Here is a 22704-nt window from a genome sequence, read left to right on the forward strand (position 1 = left end):
CTCCACCATTGGCGGCCGTGCCTTCGGCTCTAAGCTCTGGAATTCCCTCCCTAAACCTCTCCGCCTCTCTCTCCTCATTTAAGACGTTCCTTAAAACCTACCTCTTTGACCAAGCTTTTGGTCACCTGTCCGAATATCTCCTTTTTGCGGCTCGGTGTCAAATTTTGTTTGATAATCGCTCCTGTGAAGCACCTTTGGGAAGTTCTACTAAGTTGTTACCGTTGGTATTTACCTGTCTTCTGCACACACACACACACACACACACAAAAAAATCCCATTGAAAGAAATGAGTCAATTTGGGGACAATTTGCCCTGTGTATACCATTGGACACCAATTCAGTCACTGAATATCCTTGGGTTTGCAATGGGAGTTTAGTGAAAGGGATTTGTCCTCAATTTACACAGTGGAGAATTCACCCAACCTTCAGAACAGAAACCCAGCCAGAGGATTTGACCAACGATGCTATGAATACCCAGCCGACAGGGTGTGCTACACACCAAGAACTTCTCTCAAAGGTCCAGCCTTCCACAGTGTGGATCTGCGGGGGGAACACCCTGCTCTGAATCCTTTTCTTTTTGTTTTGCTGTTGTTAGGGGGGAATCTCTTAACTCCTCCGAGTACGTTAAGCCTCCCATGTGTTGGAAACGATGACTCTCGCCAGCTGAACACATTCACTCGGAAAGTTCGAGCAGATGACGTTAGTTCCCGGGGCTCCCGCCAGTCAAGGGCGGAGTAACAAGTTTGTGCCCGCGTAAGCAAGTTTGGAAAGTTTCAGGTGCGAATCTGGAAAGTTTCAGGTGAAGGAGAGAGAGAGAGAGAGGATCCGGGGCAAGAATGGGATCGAGCAGCTGTGGGTCGGAGCTGCTGCTGCCTCTCAGCGAGCTACTCCGCCTACCCATCGAACAGGTACTAAACTTTATACATCTTTAGATGAGCAGGATAAGGCGAATTGCTCTGGTTAATCCTCTGTGCCTGAATGAAACTTTTGTGTTTATCTCAGCGATGTTCTGCATCAGCCTGGTGGTGATAAATAATGTGGAGATGCCGGTGATGGACTGGGGTTGTGTACAGTTCTGGTCACCCTATTATAGAAAGGATATTATTAAACTAGAAAGAGTGCAGAAAAGATTTACTAGGATGCTACCGGGACTTGATGGTTTGACTTACAGGGAGAGGTTAGACAGACTGGGACTTTTTTCCCTGGAGAGTAGGAGGTTTAGGGGTGATCTTATAGAAGTCTATAAAATAATGAGGGGCATAGATAAGGTAGATGGTCAAAATCTTTTCCCAAAGGTAGGGGAGTCTATAACGAGGGGGCATAGATTTAAGGTGAGAGGGGAGAGATACAAAAGGGTCCAGAGGGGCAATTTTTTCACTCAAAGGGTGGTGAGTGTCTGGAACGAGCTGCCAGAGGCAGTAGTAGAGGCGGGTACAATTTTGTCTTTTAAAAAGCATTTGGACAGTTACATGGGTAAGATGGGTATAGAGGGATATGGGCCAAGTGCAGGCAATTGGGACTAGCTTAGTGGTATAAACTGGGCGACATGGACATGTTGGGCCGAAGGGCCTGTTTCCATGTTGTAACTTCTATCATTCCCAGAGCAGCACTGACAGAGTGCTGCATTGTCAGAGGGTGCAGTCTTTCCAAGGAAACGTTAAACCAACGCCTGTCCCCTCGGGGATGTAAAAGATCCCGTAGCACTTTTGCCAAGAAGAGCAGGGGAGTTCTCCCTGGTGTCCTGGCCAATATTTATCCCTCAAACCACATCACTAAAAGAGATTATCTGATCATTATCTCTCTGCTGTTTGTGGGATTTTGCTGTGTGCAAATGGCTGCCAAGTTTCCTACAGTTCAAAAGGTTGTAAAGCACTTTGGGTCGTCCTGAGGTTGTGAAAGGTGCTATATAAATGCAAGTCTTTCTTTTCTTTTAACTCTTTTTGAGTCAGAAGGTTGTGGGTTCAAACTGCACTCCAGCGACTGCATGATGAGAATGATAAATTTAATTTTACTTTCATGCACAAATTTCTAAAAGAATTTAAATTGGATGATCAAATGACTAATGGGCAGTCTACTCCTGTTCATTCAAAGTATTTTTTGCTTATTGAATTAGCCAGTTCTAATGTTAATAAACGGCTCAGAATTAATTTTCCTTGTTTTTGTAGAATAAACTTTTTGAAATTGGAAAGAGGAGGTTATAACTATTAGAGGAATGTATTTTTCTGGATGAATTTGTGTCACCAATCACCAAGGTCAATTTTAACTTCCTGCTGGGAACTTCAATTGCTTTATTTTCATTTTATCCAAAGACATGCATTCTTTTGTTGATCAGGCTGTGCGTGACCCTGAGCAGTTCCTGTTAGGTTACTTCAGTTCACGATGATGTGAGTCAACGTAGGGAAACCCAAGCAATTGGTTCAAGGCCCATTAGATATCCGTGCAGGATGCCCCATGTGGATTGAAGTGTGCTCTTTGTAGAATAGCGGGGAGTCTGGGGTGTATCCTGGAACTGCGCCATATTAATGGGATGGCACCACAAATTATAAGAGCAATATTCAAGAGCCACCACCTCCCTTGACCCCTCCACTGTCTCTGATTTTTTTATTATTCGTTCACGGGATGTGGGCGTCGCTGGCGAGGCCGGCATTTATTGCCCATCCCTAATTGCCCTTGAGAAGGTGGTGGTGAGCCGCCGCCTTGAACCGCTGCAGTCCGTGTGGTGAAGGTTCTCCCACAGTGCTGTTAGGAAGGGAGTTCCAGGATTTTGACCCAGCGACGATGAAGGAACGGCGATATATTTCCAAGTCGGGATATTGTGTGACTTGGAGGGGAACGTGCAGGTGGTGTTGTTCCCATGTGCCTGCTGCTCTTGTCCTTCTAGGTGGTAGAGGTCGCGGGTTTGGGAGGTGCTGTCAAAGAATCCTTGGCGAGTTGCTGCAGTGCATCCTGTGGATGGTACACACTGCGGCCACAGTGCGCCGGTGGTGAAGGGAGTGAATGTTTAGGGTGGTGGATGGGGTTCCAATCAAGCGGGCTGTTTTGTCCTGGATGGTGTCGAGCTTCTTGAGTGTTGTTGGAGCTGCACTTATCCAGGCAAGTGGAGAGTGTTCCATCACACTCCTGACGCTGCTTGCCCGACATCTAGTACTGGATGAGCAGAAATGTCCTCCAATTAAATATTAGGAAGACCGAAGCCATTGTCTTCAATTCCTGCCACGAACTCCATTCCCTAGCCACTGACTCCATCCCTCCGCCTGGCCACTGTCTGAGGCTGAACCAGACTGTTTGCAAACTTGGTGTCCTATTTGACCTTGAGCTGAGATTCCGACCCCATATCTGCTCCAATTACTTCCAACTCCGTAACATCGCCCGTCTCCGCCTCTGCCTCAGCTCATCTGCTGCTGAAACTCTCATCCATACTTTGTTACCTCCAGACTTGACTATTCCAATGCTCTCCTGGCTGGCCTCCCACCTTGCACCCTCTGTAAACTTGAACTCATCCAAAACTCTGCCGCCCGTATCCTAACTTGCACCAAGTCCTGTTCACCCATCACCCCTGTGCTCGCTGACCTACGTTGGCTCCTGGAGCAGCAACACCTCGATTTTTAAAATTCTCATCCTTGTTTTCAAATCCCTCCATGGCCTCGCCCCCTCCCTATCTCTGAAACCTCCTCCAGCCCTACAACCCTCCGAGATCTCTGCGCTCCTCCAATTCTGGCTTCTTGCACATTCCTGATTTTCTTCGCTCCACCATTGGCGGCCGTGCCTTCAGCTGTCTAGGCCCTGAGCTCCGGAATTCCCTCCCTAAACCTCTCCGCCTCTCTACCCCTCTCTCCAGCTTTGAGACGCTTCTTAAAACCTACCTCCGTGACCAAACTCCTGTCGTAATATCTCCTTATGTGGCTCGGTGTCAAATTTTGTTTGATAATCGCTCCTGTGAAGCGCCTTGGGATGTTTTACTACGTTAAAGGTGCTATATAAATGCAAGAAGTTATTGTTGTTGCAAATAGTGGGAAGTGAAAATAAACTCTGATTGTTTGGAATGCTTACAGGGGGGGGGACTATTGACGCTAATCTGAGAGAATATCTAAGGCAGACCTGACTTTTTTAACAACTTTCTTAGCCTGTGTGAGTCAGTACCACACAGGACGGTGGAGGGGCACTTATTCACTGAGCTATTGGGGGGGTGGGGGGAGGTTGGATTTTTTTTATTCCTTCAGTTGTCATCTTTAAGGCCAAACTTTTATTGTAAATTTCTATGAACTGACGAGGTGCCCAGCATGGGCTGGGTGTATGAAGGTGATGCGTGTTCGCTGTTTCTCTGCAAACTGACACTATTAATAAAGCAAGTGGGTTGATGCAGCAAGAAGTTGCTGAAAACAGCAGGCGCCAATCGCAACAAGTCCGGTGTCTCCCCTCGTCATTCTCTGTTATTCTTAATTGCTCCCCCCCCAACTCTCAGCCCCATCCTCAGCCCCTGATGTCATGCTTGTCGATGCTGCCCTCAACCCTAACTCAGTGATTACTACACACCTCCAGGATATCTCAACTAAAATCGTGCTACTCGGGCCTCGATTCTCAGAGCATGCTCTACGTGGAGGTATCTGTGGGATATGTGGTACTGCCATAAATCTCTTACTTTAATTATGGCGCAAGAACCTTTTGATGAGATGTCAGCAGGCAGTAGAACGGACCTCATAAGGCACAGATTACACAAGGTAATTGGCAAAAGAACCAGAGGTGACACGAGGATTTTTTTTTTTACGCAGCCGGTTGTTATGATCTGGAATGCGCTGCCTGAAAGGGCGGTGGAAGCAGATTCAATAGTAACTTTCAAAAGGGAAATGGATAAATACTTGAAAAGGAAAAATTTTGCAGGGCTATGGGGAAAGAGTCAGGGGGTAGTGGGACTAATTGGATAGCTCTTTCAAAGAGCCGGCACAGGCATGATGGGCCGAATGGCCTCTTTCTGTGCTCTGATTCTATGAAAAGTGTCGAGAAGGTTTGCTGATGTACCTCAGCACCAGTCCTTGTTCCCCATTTCTCGGTTGCTATCATCTCTATGCCTACCTTTTGCAGGAAACTTGCCAGACCGTACTGAGATGCCATAATTATTGGCCTTTGCCAATATCTTCAATTGCTAGGAGGTAGATGAGAAAGACTTATGTACTGGTTTTGCCTTCCTGTGTTTGCAATACCCCACAGCAGCAGCGTGACTGAGATTGGAAACTCACTTGGTATGGCACAAACAAGAACTTGAATTTATATAGCACCTTTTAACATGGAAAACTTCCTCGGACATTTCGACAGGGAAGGGACATTGATCCAGCAAGGGTGAGATTAGGGAATGGGGCAGAATGCTTGGCTGAAGAGATGGGTTTTGTGGAGATTTTTTTTAGAGGTGGGGGCCTAGGGAGAGAGTTCCAGAGAGTAGTGTTAATTGTATCCATGTGATTTATATCAATTAGTGTTAATTGCATTCAGGTGATACGTATCAATTGGGGACTCTTGTGTCCATTTATATGAGAGTTTATCTAGGGGGTGCACAGTGGGTAATGTTGATCTCTGTGAATAAAGGCTTGGAAGCAACTGAAGACCAGGCTCTAGTATTCAATCCTTCACCACTGGGCGATCCAATTTATTACAAGCAGGACTGGATCAACTAACGGTCCCACCACCAATGGTGGAGCGAATGGAGTCAGCAGGATGTATGGAAAGCCAGAATCAGAGGAACGGAGCATTCAGGAGGGATTACAGAGCTGGAGGAGCTTGCTGAGATAGGGAAGTCAAAGCAGTGGATGGTTTCATAAACCGGAAGGAAGGTTTTAAACTTAATGCTTTGAAGGACAGGGGAGTCAGTGACAGCTCCTAGTCCTGATCCACTACATCTTCAAAACATATGAAAGATTACGATTAAATATTGACAGCAGTTTTTGGGTTCTAAGATGAACTACTGCCACTTGGATTAACAAATGCCAGTTCTGTTCCGAAACTAGCCTTAGGAGTTACGACAAAGAAACAGGCCATTCAGCCTAACCAGTCCATGTTGCCTTTTACCCTTTGTGTGAGCAAATAATCCTAATCACGTTTACCCGCCCTGTTCCCATCTCTGTCTATTCCCTTTGTCTTCCATCCAACTATCTAATCTGATCACACTGAATGTGGAACTCGCTACCACAAGCAGTAGTTGAGGCGAATAGTATAGATGGATTTAAGGGGAAGCTAGATAAACACATGAGGGAGAAAGGAATAGAAGGATATGCTGATAGGGTTAGACGAAGAGGGATGGGAGGAGGCTCGTGTGGAGCATAAAAGCCGACATGGACAAGTTTCTGTGCTGAAGACACTATGTAATTCTACGTATGAAGTTCTGTGATCTTGAATGTTGACACAATCTCTACCTCAACCACTAACCCTCATGTGATGTGCGACCACAGACCAGGGTGAGTCTCTTTCATTCCTGTGGAAGTGCCTCATCTGTAACTCACAGCTGCCATTCACAAAATGAGAAACGCACTATTGGAAATTACAGGTGTAACCCATGTTCCACCACGGCATGATAACATGCCAACATGCTGTATCACCTTCGTTAAGTTTAACTGCCGACTAATTCCATGCCCAATTGGGTATGCATCCCCTGTTTTCTGCAACCCACTTGAGATTGGCACCTTACTACTCTAACTAGTGTCAGACATTGACACTCAAACCATCTGTTCTAGGACTATTTTTATTGGGTCTTAATATTTTATACTATATGACCTTTCCCCCTCCCTATTTCTGAACTCCTCCAGCCCTATAAACCTCCGAGATCTCTGCGCTCCTCCAATTCCGGCCTCTTGTGCATCCCCGATTTCCATCGCCCCACCATTGGCGGCCGTGCCTTCAGCTGCCTGGACCCGAAGCTCTGGAATTCCCTCCCTAAATCTCTCCACCTCTCTACCTCTCTCTCCTCCTTTAAGATGCTCCTTAAAACCTACCTCTTTGACCAAGCTTTTGGTCACCTGTTCTAATATCTCCTTACATGGCTTGGTGTCAAATTTTGTTTGATAATCGCTGCTGCGAAATGCCTTGGGGTGTTTTACTACATTAAAGGCGCTGTATAAATGCAAATTGTTGTTGTTACACAGTTCAGTTCCAATCCGCAACATTTAAAAGTTACAGATCGTGTTTTTCTTGTAATTTTTTTTTCCCACAGGTAAATTTTGGCATGTGCCAACTCTTTGGGATATTCGCAGCTTTTTTATTTCGGAGTTATCTTCACCCCAGCAGGACCAGCCACGTCATCAGGCATGTGGTGGTCACCTTTTTGGGTCTTCACTTTGCCTTCTTCTGCTTTGGAAGGTAAGCTGCTCTGCAGATTCTCACTCGTAAACCAAACTTTTCCATTTCCAGGCGTGCTGATTAAAACCAGGAGCTGGTATTTGGGGCTTCCTAGCTAGGTCAAGAGACTTGTCATCGCTTGCATCTGCTGGGAAACCAGCATTATTCGCTGCTTCAAGCAACTAATTGACATACTTGACCAGCAATTCATAGCAGGCACGGTAAGTGTATTCACAGCAGGCCTTGGAGTTGGGTGCAGAGGAGATTTACCAGAACAGTAGCAGGGATGAGGGACTTCAGTTATGTGGAGAGACTAGAGAAGCTGGGATTGTTCTCCTTAGAGCAGAGAAGGTTAAGGGGAGATCTAATAGAAGCGTTCAAAATCATGAGGGGCTTTGATAAAGTAGATAGGGAGAAACTGTTTCCAGTGGCAGGAGGGTCGGTAACCAGAGGACACAGATTTAAGGTAATTGGCAAATGAACCAGATGGGAGGTGAGGAGAATTTTTTTTACGCAGCGAGTTGTTATGATCTGGAATGCACTGCGGTGGTGGAAGCAGATTCAGTAATAACTTTCAAAAGGGAATTGGATAACTACTTGAAGTGGAAAAATTTGCAGGGCTATGGGGAAACAGCAGGGGAGTGGGACTAATTGGGTAGCTCTTTCAAAGGGCCGGCACAGGCACAATGGGGTGAATGGCCTCCTTTTGTAATATATCATTCCATGATTCTTCAGTCCTGATTACTTGCCTGATTTTATTTGGTTGATCGTTAGAAATCCTATTGAATCCAATACCCTCCATTCTTGGTAAACTATTTCCTATTTCCCCATCCCTCACATAACCCCCACCGCCTCCCTCTTTCAAAGCTGCTCAGGCTATGCACCATACCCTGAACAGAGAGACAAGCAGGTAACTTGTTAGTAGACCCCTGCCAGTGACTCCATCTCCTGGGTGATAGGCAGAGAATGCATGAAAAAATCAGCCAGGATATGGTCCCTGTTGAAATGTGTGTTTGAGCATGCGCACGTTTGTTTGTGCTTGCGCATGTGGTGCACGTGTATTTGTTTGTGCGCATGTGTGCCCGTGTATTTGTTTGTGCCCGTGTATTTGTTTGTGCACACGTGGTGCGTGTGTATTTGTTTGTGCGCATGTGGTGCGTGTGTATTTGTTTGTGCGCATGTGGTGCGCGTGTATTTGTTTGTGCGCATGTGGTGCGCGTGTATTTGTTTGTGCGCATGTGGTGCGCGTGTATTTGTTTGTGCGCGTGTATTTGTGTGTGCGCAGTGAGGGCAGGAAGGTTCTAGAGAGTGACGAGCACCCAAGAGACTTCACGAAAGGACAGAGGGGGAAAAAGAAGCAAAAAATATGTACAATAGTGTATCAATCGAGTGAACTCTCGGCCCTTCATTTCAATGTTCCTTTTCGAGCTCTCCAGTAACGAGCCTGAAAACAACACTGTTGGAGTTTAAGCATCATAGTATCACAGCACAGGAGGAGGCCATTCGGCCCATCGTGCCTGTGCCGGCTCTTTGAAAGAGCTATCCAATTAGTCCCACTCCCCTGCTCTTTCCCCATGGCCCTGTAAATTTTCTCCCTTCAAGTATTTATCCAATTCCCTTTTGAAAGTTATTATTGAATCTGCTTCCACCGCCCTTCCAGGCAGCGCATTCCAGATCATAACAACTCGCTGCGTAAAAAAAAATGTTCCCTCATGTCGTCGCTGGATCTTTTGCCGATCACCTTAAATCCGTGTCCTCTGGTTACCGACTCTTCTGCCATTGGAAACAGTTTCTCCTTATTTACTCCATTAAAACTGTGTGTGCTTTTGAACACCTCTGTCAAATCTCCCCTTTAACCTTCTCTGTTCTAAGGAGAACAATCCCAGCTTCTCCAGTCTCTCCACATAACTGAAGCCCCTCACCCCTGGTACCATTCTAGTAAATAACCTCCGCACCCTCTCTAAGGCCATGACATCCTTCCTAAAGTGCGGTGCCCAGAATTGGACACAATACTCCAGCTGAGGCTTAACCAGTGTTTTATAAAGGTCGAGCATAACTTCCTTGCTTTTGTACCCTATGCCTCTGTTAATAAAGCCTGGGATCCCATATGCTTTTTTAACAGTCTTCTCAACTTGTCCTGCCAGTAGCAACACAATTCTCAAAAAGTGAAGAGAAATGAATCGGAAATCTTCAACAGGAAACAGTCATTGAATTGATCTGTTAAACACAAATATTCTGTCACCCTGACTACTGAGAAATATTTTGTTTTTTCTGTTTCTGCAATCTGGATGTGAGGAAGCACTGGAATATTTCAAGAATTCCATTCGCCCGGCGCTAAAGTTTGAAATGTTTGAAACCTCTCCCAGCCCACAGAATATTGCAGGTGACACATGAGATCATATGTCACACTTGGCACCTTTAGCACATTGCCGGAGTCTGCAATTGGAAAGACACTCGTTTCCTGTAGTTATTTCTGTCTATTTTAAGCTACATTACTTCATAAGATCCAACGAGATAGATCCTTGTCTAATTCGAATCATAGAATCATTACAGCACAGAAGGAGGCGATTCGGCCCATCGAGCCCGTGCCGGCTCTTTGTAAGGGCAATCCAGTTAATCAGCGGTGATACACTTGTCACTCGATCACGAGTTCCGGCCTCTCTCTTATACCGCAAGACTTATCAAGAAACTCGACAGGAATTTTCACCACTCAGAAAGCTGCAACTGTACCCTGAGTCATCCAAAGCCCTGGTTTACCAAACCTTCTCTTAGCTACTGGATGCACAAAACCATCATTCATCCCTTTTCTTAAAAGGCCAGTAAATTTTAAAAAGTTTTTAGCATTTGCTTTTTTTTGTACGTACTTTTGATGTTGGGTTCGTGCGCTGCCCGCTTCACCTTTGGCCTGGATTCAAACTCCGATCCCACACAGATGGCCGTGCACTGGATGTGGTCCTGGATCAGAGGTTGTGAATTCCATTCCCAAATATGACAAGTTGCGAAACTGAATTTAATGAACTTGGTCATTTCTGAGCACTCACAAAAAATATATATAACTGTGAAAACTGCCAGGTTGCTGTAAATCCCAAGCGGTTCACTAAAGCCCTTCACGGATTCCCACGCTGTGCTTGATTTTTAATCCCCTCTAGCTCATACAATCATAGAATAATACAGCACAGAAGGAGGCCATTCGGCCCATCATGCCTATGCCAGCTCTTTGAAAGAGCTTTCCAATTAGTCCCACTGCCCCTGCTCTTTCCCCATAGCCATGCAAATTTTACCTTTTCAAGTTTATATCCAATTCCAGGCCGACACTCCCAGTGCCGGTACTGAAGAAGTGCTGCACTGCCGGAAATGCCATCTTTCGGATGAAACGTTCTCCGGTGGATGTAAAAGATCTCATGGCACTATTTTGAAGACGAGCAGGGAGTTCTCCCCGGTGTCCTGACCAATATTTATCCCTCAACCAATGTCACTAAAGTAGATTATCTGGCCGTTATCACATTGCTGTTTGTGGGATCTTGCTGTGCGCAAATTGGCTGCCGCGTTTCCTACGTTGCAACAGCGACTACACTTCAAAAAATACTTAATTGGCTGTGAAGCGCTTTGGGACATCTTGAGGTCGTGAAAGGTGCTGTATAAATGCAAGTCTTTCATTTTACTGATCCTGGGCTCCGAGGTTGTTCTGATCTTCACTCTCTGAGTCCAGATGTTGTGCTGTTGCCTCAAAATAACTGCATTTGATTTAAAAATAACTACAGACATGGGTGGAATTAATGTTAAATTGAAGGAGAACCTAAGTGAAGTGAAGGGAAGATTTAACTTGAAAAGTTAGTTTTAAAAAAATGTAGTGAAGTACAATCATATTTATTGTAAAATTTTGCCTTTGAATAATGACCTTTCAGGAATTCCCTCCTTTAACCCTTTCTTTGCTGTTCTTGTTTTCTGATACACATGGGTCCACGGAAATAAGAGATTCAACCACCTTAAACCACTCAGAACAAAATTACAAAATAAACAAGCAATGTAAAATTTGGACTCATCACGCTTGTATGTTTGTGTGGGTCTTCGTTCGCGCACGCATATGTATAAGCACGTATGTGTGCGCACGCACGCGCGCGTGGTGTGTGCATATGTGCACGCGTGTGTGTGTGTGCGCATACGCATGTGGGCGTGTATGTGTGTGTACACGTGTGCGTGCGCATGTATTTGCGTGGTCAAGGAGATTGAGTTTCAGTATTGGTTTAAATGTATTACAGGCTTCGAGCCTTGTAATGGTTGGTGCTTATTTGCTTGGTTACTTGGTTACATATTTTTAGCTGACATCATTGTGTGGGTCGGGCTGTGGTTCCCAACATCTGTCATCTTGCTCAATGGAAACAGCTGCTGAAGCAGCTTTTTTTTGAACTACTTGAAATATATTTTTTCATCCCGATCTCCATCTTTCCAGATCCTCCCCCCCCCCCCCCCCCCCCCCCCAAATGTTGTCACACACCACTTTGCTCCCAAAGTACTTGATAGAGATGTAAAGTGCTTCAGGACCTCCTGAGGTTGTGAAAGGCGCCATATAAATGCAAGTTCCTTCTTTCAAGCAGTTCAATAGTTCTCCAGTCGAGACTTCCCTGGGGAATCGCATATCTTTCAATCTGTGGCAGAGGGCATTAGTGGGTTGTGCCATTATAATGCCTTTAGGATTTCCCCTCCCTAGGGTTGCCAACTCTCCAGGATTGCCCTGGAGTCTCCAGGAATTAAAGATGAATCTCCAGGACACTGCTGAAAGAAAAATCATAGAGGCTTTTTTAAAAAAAAAAAATTTTTTTCATTTTCTTTTGGGCGGGGCGGTTGGAGGCTGGAGGTCATGTGATGGAACCTCAAAGAATACGTCCAATCAGTGTTGGTAACCCTAGCCCCTGCCCCCCCCGACGTTTAATGAGCCACTATTACCTGTGCTTGCTGTCTGGCATCCTCTTTATGGCAGGGGAGGGGAGAGTGATGGGTTGTCTAATCTGCAGACCTCCATGGCGGGTACTTAGCTAATCCTCCAGGAAGCGTCCTTGAAAGACGGAGGAAGAGAGGACGACCAAATCTTCTCCACCCCACCCACTCCCCGCCCCCCTATGTGTTTTATAGTTATTCTAACAAGCTATTAAAATTTCATCAAGATGTTTCCCCATCTTGATAAGCAGTTGGTACAGTCCTCCAGCTGATTGACTGTACTTAAAGTGGTACTGCACTACTTAAAGGGGTACTGTACTATCTAGATGGGGGGGGAAAAAAAATGTTCGGCAAAACTTTAATTTCTTTGATGGTGGAAGGCTATGTATCTTTCCCACTATGATTTTATGCCCGTGTGACACGATGAGGCATTACAGGATGTTGTGTGTTCGACTACCAGCCTAAAAGAAAATGTGCATAACATCTTTAATAAGGGTAATATCCCTTTTTAAAGTAGCTTAGCGGAGATAAAGATGACTGCTATGAACAGAACAGCAACAACTTTCATTTATACAGTGCCTTTTAACGTAGTAAAACATCCCAAGGCGCTTCACAGGAACGATTATCAAACAAAATTTGACACCGAGCCACAATAAGGAGATATTAGGACAGGTGACCAAAAGCTTGGTTAAAGGTAGGTTTTAAGGAACGTCTTAAAGGAGGAGAGAGAGGCGGAGAGGTTTAGGGAGGGAATTCCAGAGCTTAGGGCCTAGGCAGCTGAAGGCACGGCCGCCAATGGTGGATCGATGGAAATCGGGGATGTGCAAGAGGCCAGAATTGGAGGAGTGCAGAGATCTCGGAGGGTTATGGGGCCGGAGGAGGTTACAGAGATAGGGAGGGGGCGAGGCCATGGAGGGATTTGAAGACAAGGATGAGAATTTTAAAATGGAGGTGTTGCTGGACCGGGAGCCAATGTCGGTCAGCGAGGAGTAGGTTACACTGGTTAGTAGATGGGTCAGTTTCACAAGGCCCTTCGCTACATGACGTGAAGTCTGAAGTCTATTAGCCCGTTGGAAGATTGTACCAGTAAGAACTGACCCAGCGTGAATCCAGCGCTTGATAGGGTTAGCACTTACTGGTTTTATTTTGGGCAAGTTGAATGATTTCACTGTTAATGTAAACCAGACAGTGGAAAGTCCGCTTTTCGGAGCTTTTTTGTTTGTCCAGTTTCTGTGGCAGATTTTCTTTTCTCAGCTATTTATGCATTCCAGTAAAATCTCAAACTGGACTGAGTCAAGCTATTCCAGCAGGGCCTCGAGATGAAGTTTGGCAACATCATCAAGAGGAGCTTTAAAAAAAAAAAATAAACCGAGAAAGAGAAGAGCTGAAACAAATATCTTACGCTAGAACTGGGGGATATCCCAACTGTATATCGAAACTAATAAAACAATGGAAAAAAAATTATTAACCGAATAAAATCTGAATACTGCATCTAATCCGCAGCAACTAAACAAGGGAGGGGCAGGAGAGAGGGAGGGAGGGAGGGAGGGAGGGAGGGAGGGGCAGGAGAGAGGGAGGGAGGGGCAGCAGGGAGCATTGAAATTAAGGTGCCCTCTGCACATCAGTTGCTAACCCCCACCCCCAGTACTCGCCTCTACCCAGTTTTGGATATGGCAGCCCTCAATTGAAGCTTTCAAGACTGAGATCGATAGACTTTTGTTGGGTAAGGGTATCAAGGGATATGGAGCAAAGGTGTTGATTAACAGATCAACCATGATCTAATTGAATTGCGGTACAGGCTCGAGGGGCTGAATGGCCTCCCCCTGTTCCTATGTAAGTATTGACCAAACTACTTGAGTGAGATTCACTGGAGTCTGGGAAGCCCAAATTGGGATGTTATTCAGTTGTTGTACAGTTGAGATGTCGTGCTATGTGTGTAGACTATTACCAGTGTGAATTCAGCGCACAAGTCAATGGCTAATGGCAGTGGAAGCCCAAACAGTAGTGAATTGGGAACTTAGGAATGTACAGGCTTGGAACTGCCCATTCTGGTCCGCCTGGCCAATCCCAGGGGTGGCAGTTGGTTACGGCCCGATAACCAGAGGCCCAAGGCCAACCTGAAATTGGTCCTTGGGCCTCTATCACTTGTTGCGGGAGCTGCCGGCGCCTGGCTCACCTCCACGTAACGGTGAATATCAGGCTGCTTTGCCGGCACTGACCCGAAGGTTAATGGGGTGGGGCGGGGGGGGTGATGGTGAGGACTCTGGAGTTGGGAGAGCACCCTTCCTCTGCCTGGTTCCATATTGGTGTCGGTGGCCGTCGAAGAATCCGGAGTGTTGCAACCCCGGCACCTGGCCAACCCAGACCAATTTCCGCAAGGGGCTTAAAACAGGCCGTAGGCCCCTCATTAACATATGTAAGGGCCTATTGCCTGTTTTAGGTGGCCACCTGGGACGCCTGCAAAGCCACCTTTACCAATATGGGCAGCATCCGTAACGCAGACGCGGATCGGGGGTTGCCCCCAAAATTGGTCCTGTTTTTGCCCCTGTTTTCCACCTGAAAATACTGGCACAACGAGGACCAGTTTCTACCCTCCCCCCACCCTCCAGTGTCGAAGAACTATCCTATCCCATAATACCTCTTGTATCTCTCTAGCAGAAACCATCTTGGACATTCTGGTCTCCATATTATAAAAAGGATCTAGCAGCACAGGAGAAGGTACAAAAAAGATTTGCTAGGATGACACCAGAACTATCAGGAAAGGCTGAACAGGCTGGGGCTGTTTTCTCTAGAAAAGAGAAGTCTGAGAGGTGACCTGATGGAGGTCTTTAAGATTATGAAAGGGTTTGATAGGGTAGACGTAGAGAAAATGCTTCCGCTTGTGGGGGAGACTGAGACTGGGGGCCATAAATATAAGATAGTCACTAATAAATCCAATAGGGAATTCAGGAGCATCTTCATTACCCAGAGAGTGGTTATAATGTGGAACTCACTACCACAAGGAGTAGTTGAGGCGAATAACATAGATGCATTTAAGGGGAAGCTGGATAAACACATGAGGGAGAAAGGAATAGGAGGATATGCTGATAGGGTGAGATGAAGTAGGGCGGGAGGAGGCTCGTGTGGAGCATAAACACCAGTTGGGCCAAATGGCCTGTTTCTGTGCTGTAATTTCGCCTTGTTTGACTGCATTACACAGAGCGATTCAGTGGCCTGTATTGAATGTGATTTTACCATTTCAGATATGCTATTCACTTTCTGGGAGAGGTAACCCTACTGTATTGTGTTATGGTGACTGTACACGTGAAGAGCATTCACAAGTGAGTAAAGCATTTCATTCTCTCCAAGGTAATGCAACTGCTAATGTTCGTTCGTGATACGTGTTGGCCATTGAATTTTTTTTTTATTCATTCCTGAGATGTGGGCGTCGCTGACAAGGCCAGCATTTATTGCCCATCCCTAACTGCCCTTGAGAAGGTGGTGATGAGCCGCCTTCTTGAACCGCTGCAGTCTGTGTGGTGAAGGTTCTCCCACAGTGCTGTTAGGAAGGGAGTTCCAGGATTTTGACCCAGCAACGATAAAAGAATGACGATTATATTTTCAAGTCGGGATGGTGTGTGACTTGGAGGGGAACGTGCAGGTGGTGTTGTTCCCATGTGCCTGCTGCTCTTGTCCTTCTAGGTGGTCGAGGTCGCGGGTTTGGGAGGTGCTGTTGAAGAAGCCTTGGCGATTTGCTGCAGTGCATCCTGTGGATGGTACACACTGCAGCCACAGTGCGCCGGTGGTGAAGGGAGTGAATGTTTAGGGTGGTGGATGGGGTGCCAATCAAACGGGCTGCTTTGTCCTGGATCGTGTCAAGCTTCTTGAGTGTTGCTGGAGCTGCACTCATCCAAGCAAGTGGAGAGTATTCCATCACACTCCTGACTTGTGCCTTGTAGATGGTGGAAAGGCTTTGGGGAGTCAGGAGGTGAGTCACTCGCCGCAGAATACCCAACCTCTGACCTGCTCTTGTAGCCACAGTATTTATGTGGCTGGTCCAGTTAAGTTTCTGGTCAATGGTGACCCCCAGGATGTTGATGGTGGGGGATTTGGCGATGGTTATGCCGTTAAATGTCAAGGGGAGGTGGTTAGACTCTCTCTTGTTGGAGATGGTCATTGCCTGGCACTTGTCTGGCGCGAATGTTACTTGCCACTTATCAGCCCAAGCCTGGATGTTGTCCAGGTCTTGCTGCATGTGAGCACGAACTGCTTCATTATCTGAGGGGTTCCGAATGGAACTGAACTCTGCAATCATCAGCGAACATCCCCACTTCTGACCTTATGATGGAGGGAAGGTCATTGATGAAGCAGCTGAAGATGGTTGGGCCTAGGACACTGCCCTGAGGAACTCCTGCAGCAATGCCCTGGGGCTGAGATGATTGGCCTCCAACAACCACTACCATCTTCCTTTTTGCTGTTGAATTAAAATTGTTGTTAATCTCTTACTATTAAACCTGGTTTGATTTTATTTTCATTGTCGATGTGCTTTTCTCCTGAAGGCCCCGACTTTCACCGGGATTTAGATCCACTGGTGTCATTATCAGCCGTTATTCATATCTCAGCCTTGACAGTGCGTGCGAGCAGGCCATTCAACTAGGGTGGGTGAGGGGGGGGAGGGGGAATCAGAGCTGAGCCTGGTCCTGTCCATACTCACCCAATTCCAGGACTGTGTAGTGATCAGTAATGGGGATCCCGCCCTCTCTCCTCCTTAACCAAAGGTACTGAGGCCAATAACACCCCTATCAGCCGTGGCTCAGTGGGTAGCACTCTCGCCTCTGAATCAGAAGCTTGTGGGTTTAAGTCCCACTCCAGAGACTTGAGTGCAAAATCCAGGCAGACACTCCCAGTGCCAGTACTGAGGGAGCACTGCGCTGCACTGTCGGAGGTGCCGTCTTTCCGATAAGACATTAAACCGAGGCCCCGTCTGCCCCCTCTGCCCCCTCGGGTGGACATAAAAGATCCCATGGTACTATTTTGAAGAAGAGCAGGGGAGTTCTCCCTGGTGTCCTGGCCAATATTTATCCCTCCACCAATATCGCTAAATGTAATTGTATGTAACAGATTATCTGGCCATTTATCTCATTGCTGTTTGTGGGACCTTGCTGTGCGCAAATTGGCTGCAGTGTTTCCTACATTACAACAGTGACTACGGGCCCGATATTAGGAGGGAGGTGGGCTGCCAGCGGGGGGTCGACTGGGCGTGTGGGTAACCCGCCCAGTAATATCGGTGGGTTCCCCACGCGATCGTAAGTAAATTGAAGCCACTTACCTTGGCTTCCGGGTTTCGCGCTGGAAAGCTGCGCAGTGGGCAGACTGCGCACCCGCATCATAGGCTGTCAGCTGGAGGAGCCCTATTTAAAGGGGCAGTCCTCCACTGACTGATGCTGCAGAAAGGAGCCGAAGTTACAGCATGGAGCAGCCCAGGGGGAAGGCTGCTCCCAGGTTTAATGATGACTCACTCCAGGTCCTATTGGATGGGGTGAGGAGGAGGGGGAGGACAGAGACCTTCTCCCCGGCGGACGGGAGGAAGTGGCCTGCCTTTGCCAACATGAAGGCCTGGCTCGAGGTGGCAGAGGAGGTCACCAGCACCGCCAACATATCACGCACCTGCGTACAGTGCAGGAGGCGCTTCAATGACCTAAGTAGGTCAGCCGAAGTGAGTACGCTTACTCATTCCCCTACACCCCGTCTGCCACATCACCGCCCCCACCCCACATCTCCTTCTGCACTGCCAACACTACTCTATCACATCACTCCTCACACCCACTCAAAGCTCATCCTCATCTTACCTGCACTGACTCACCTCGCCAGTACTCATCCCACCACTACCACTCAACCCAATCCTCATACAATCTCATGGCTTTATCTCATACTCACCCTCTCGTGCATCTCTTTCACAGTCAGCCTCACTCCACCTGCCACTACCTGTGCTGCAGCCACAGGGCATGCATCATGTATGTGTAGTAGGAAGCGTAAGGCAAACGTGTCATGAGCATGAAGGGGATGCACAAGGGTGTTTGAGGGTTTGTCATGGTTTTTACTTATATTTGATTTCTGATCAACTCACATTAAATATTATATTGTCACCACTACTGCCACGTCTTGGCCATTCTTGACTGGCTTGTGCAATAATGCCCTTTCATGAGGTTCTCCATGAACACCCTTGATGCCACCCATTGGCTCACCCTACAGTGGGTGTATGTGTAGTTGCACGACTACTTTGTGCAGGTGCCTGTTGCGCAGCACTGTGTTGTGTAGCTCCACGTGGCGGAGGTGGACGGCATGCCTGGCGAGGCTGGTGATGTTGCTCGTCCTCCAATGGAGTGATGAATGCAGCAATGGACCCCCCCTCCCCCCAATCCTGACAGTGTGAGTGTGAGGGGGTCCACAAAGTAGGTAAATGTGTTTGGACAGCAGAGTTTAGGGTAAGAATTAATAATTTGGAGTGTGGAGACAACGGTGTGACAGGCAAAACATTGTCTGAGGTGACAGAGTGCCCTGCTGCAATGAATGAGGGTTTACCCCGCACCTGTTAAATGGACCTTTGCAGCTGCCGCTGGCTGCAACACGTCTGTTTAAACAGGGAGTGTTTCCCCCAGCATGGGAAACACGCTCTGGGTCGTCCAAAATCCAAATCCTCCTAAAATCTCCAACTAATGAGGTCTGTAAACGACCTCAAGTGCCCAGATAATGATCTTAAGTGGGATCCCGCCGGCTTTGATTACCGCTGGGAGTCCCGCATGCGGGGGCTGCGCGCGCACCGATTCGCGTCATTGGGGAACCCGGAAGTGGGCGGGTTGGAGCCGGGCTCCGGACCCGCTCCGGGAATCCCCAATTTTAGGAGACCCCCCGCCACGAACGCACCCCCTCGGCCATCCGAAAATTGACCCCAACATTTCAAAAGTACTTCATTGGCTGCAAAGTGTTTTGGGACATCCTGCGGTCATGAAAAGCACGATCTAAATGCAAGTTCTTTCTTTAATTTCTTTCTTATTGCCGCTGCAGCTGAGGTTCGCTATCTCCACACAGTCCATGGGTGAAACCTCGGACCTTGTGGCCTGCTTGTATTCACATTGGATTTACCAAGTGATCTGTTGGGAGGCCTCTTTATATCACTTGTAGTCTTGGGCGATGATGTGTCTCTGATGTCTTCCCAGAATGGATTTAGTTTGAGACTGATGTTAACTGGTAGAGCAAGTGTTTTGAGAGGTCCATCAAGTTCTGCTATGGGAACTTTTTTTTTTATTCGTTCATGGGATGTGGGCGCCGCTGGCGAGGCCGGCCATTATTACCCATCCCTAATTGCTCTCAGCGAGTTAGAGTGGTGCCTGTTGCCTGTGGTAGTCCTACAATACTGAATGGAAAGCTGTTGGAGAAGGAGCAGTGCTTTGTTTATTCGGGAAGTGATATTAGTGACTGAGGAGGCCAGCAGACATATTTGGAAAACCACAGATATATTTCCACTGGCTGCTAATGATGAGAATTAAATTGGAATGGAGCCTTGGATTTGCCTTTCGAACGTCCAAAACTTCACTCACTTGTGAAGCGGAATCTATACTTTTACCTCTGGATTCATTTTCTCCAATGCTTTCCTTGCCAGTCTGCTCTTCTACTAATCCCTCCATGGCCCTGCCCCACTCTACCTCAGCCCTGCCTCCCACCGCTTGCTGCTTGGTTCTGTAACATAGAAAATAGGAGCAAGAGTAGGCCATTCGGCCCTTCAGGCCTGCTCCGCCATTCAAAATAATCATGGCTGATCGTCTAACTCAGTACCCTGTTCCCGCTTTTTCCCCATATCCCTTGATCCCTTTAGCATTAAGAAAAAAATCTATCTCCTTCTTGAATACATTTAATGACTTGGCCTCCACTGCCTTCTGTGGTAGAGAATTCCACAGTTTTCACCACTCTCTGAGTGAAGAAATTTCTCCTCATCTCGATTCTAAATGGCATACCCCGTATCCTGAGACTGTGACCCCTGGTTCTGGACTCCCCAGCCATCGGGAACATCCTCCCTGCATCTAGTCTGTCTAGTCCTGTTGGAATTTTATATGTTTCGATGAGATCACCTGTCATTCTTCGAAACTCTAGTGAATATAGGCCTAGTCAACCCAATCTCTCCTCAGATCTCAGTCCTGCCATCCCAGGAATCAGTCTGGTAAACCTTCGTTGCACTCCCTCCATAGCAAGGACATCTTTCCTCAGATAAGGAGACCAAAACTGCACACACTGCTCCAGATGTGGTCTCACCAAGGCCCTGTACAACTGCAGTAAGACATCCCTGTTCCTGTACTCAAATCCTCTTGCAATGAAGGCCAACATACCATTCGCCTTCCTAACTGCTTGCTGCACCTGAATGCTCGCTTTCAGCGACTGGTGTACAAGGACACCCAGGTCTCGTTGCACCTCCCCTTTTCCCAATCTATCACCATTCAGATAATAATCTGCCTTTCTGTTTTTATAACCAAAGTGGATAACCTCACATTTATCCACGTTATACTGCATCTGCCATGTTCTTGCTCACTCACCCAACTTGTCTAAATCACATTGGAGCCTCTTTGCATCCTCCTCACTGCTCACATTCCACCCCAGCTTTGTGTCGTCTGCAAACTTGGAAATGTTACATTTAGTTCCCTCATCCAAATCACTGATATATATTGTGAATAGCTGGGGCCCAAGCACTGATCCCTGCGGTACCCCATTAGTCACTGCCTGCCACCCAGAAAAAGACCCGTTTATTCCTACTCTCTGTTTCCTGTCTGTCAACCAATTTTCAATCCATGCCAGTATATTCCCCCCAATCCCATGTGCTTTAATTTTGCACACTGACCTCTTGCGTGGGACCTTATCAAAAGCCTTCTGAAACTCCAAATACACCACATCCACTGGTTCTCCCCTATCTATTCTACTAGTTACCTCCTCAAAAAACTCCAGTAGATTTGTTAAGCATGATTTCCCTTTCATAAACCCATGCTGACTTTGTCCAATCCAGTTAATGCCCTCCAAGTGTTCTGTTATCACAGCCTTTATAATAGACTCTAGCATTTTCCCCACTACTGATGTTAGGCTAACTGGTCTGTAATTCCCTGTTTTTTCTCTCTCCTTTTTTAAACAGTGGGGTTACATTTGCCTCCCTCCAATCTGTAGGAACTGTTCCAGAGTCTATAGAATTTTGGAAGATGATCACCAATGCATCCACTATTTCCAGGGCCACTTCCTTTCGTGCTCTGGGACCTAGATTATCAGGCCCAGGGGATTTGTCAGCCTTTAGCCCCATTAATTTCCCTAGCACTATTTTTTTACTAATACTAGTTTTCTTCAGTTCCTCTCTCTCACTAGACCCTTGGTTCCCTAACATTTTTGGCAGGTTATTTGTGTCCTCCTTTGTGAAGATAGAACCAAAGTATGTGTTTAATTGTTCTGCCATTTCTTTGTTCCCCATTATAATTTCCCACATTTCTGACTGTAAGGGACCTACATTTGTCTTCCCTAATCTTTTTCTCTTGACATATTTATAGAAGCTTTTACAGTCAGTTTTTATGTTCCCTGCTAGTTTTCTCTCATACTCTATTTTTCCCCTCTTAATCAATCTCTTTGTCCTCCTTTGCTGAATTCTGAACTGCTCCCAATCCTCAGGCTTGCTGCTTTTTCTGGCAATTTTATATGTCTCCTCTTTGGATCTAATACTATCCCTAATTTCTTTTGTAAGCCAAGGTTGAGCCACCTTTCCTGTTTTATTTTTGCGCCAGACAGGAATGAATAATTGTTGTAATTCCTGCACACGTTCTTTGAATATTAGCCATTGCCTATCCACTGTCATCCCTTTTAGTAAAGTTCCCCAATCTATCATAGCCAACTCGCACCTCATACTTTCGTAATTTCCTTTATTTAGATTCAGGACCCTAGTTTCAGATTCAACTACTTCACTCTCCATCTTAATGAGGAATTCTATCTTGTTATGGTCGCTCTTCCCTAAGGGACCCCGCACAACAAGATTGTTAATTAATCCTTTCTCATTGCACAATACCCAGTCTAGGATTGCCTGTTCTCCAGTTGGTTCCTCAACGAATTGGTCTAGAAAACCATCACGTACACACTCCAGGAATTCCTCCCCCGCAGTATTATTGCTTATTTGGTTTGACCAATCTATATGTAGATTGAAGTTACCCATGATTATAGTTGTACCCTTCTTGCAGCGTCTCTAATTTCTTGTTTAATGCCCTCCCCTATATCTCCACTACTGTTTGGGGGCCTATAGACAACCCCCACCAACCTTTTTTACCCCTTGGTGTTTCTTAGCTCCACCCATACATCGTGATTTTCCGAGCCAATATCCTTCCTCACTATTGCATTGATTTCCTCCGTTACTGACAATGCTACCCCACCTCCTTTCCCTTTTTGCCTGACCTTCCTA

At 46.6% G+C, this 22704-nt stretch overlaps 1 protein-coding gene across 1 annotated transcript in view; it reads left to right on the plus strand.

Annotated features, from left to right (window-relative positions):
• The first annotated feature begins 536 nt into the window (after window positions 1–536).
• The window catches only part of LOC137342726 (lysophospholipid acyltransferase 2-like), a 54908-nt gene continuing 32740 nt past the window's right edge, over window positions 537–22704 (plus strand). Inside the window, exons 1-3 of the mRNA XM_068006881.1 lie at window positions 537–907; window positions 7195–7340; window positions 15497–15574. Coding sequence (XP_067862982.1) covers window positions 836–907; window positions 7195–7340; window positions 15497–15574 — 296 coding nt within the window. The 5' untranslated portion in view covers window positions 537–835. The remainder of the gene's footprint in view (window positions 908–7194; window positions 7341–15496; window positions 15575–22704) is intronic.

This window comes from Heptranchias perlo, chromosome 26 (assembly GCF_035084215.1).
Source record: "Heptranchias perlo isolate sHepPer1 chromosome 26, sHepPer1.hap1, whole genome shotgun sequence".
In the NCBI taxonomy this organism is placed as follows: Eukaryota; Metazoa; Chordata; class Chondrichthyes; order Hexanchiformes; family Hexanchidae; genus Heptranchias; species Heptranchias perlo.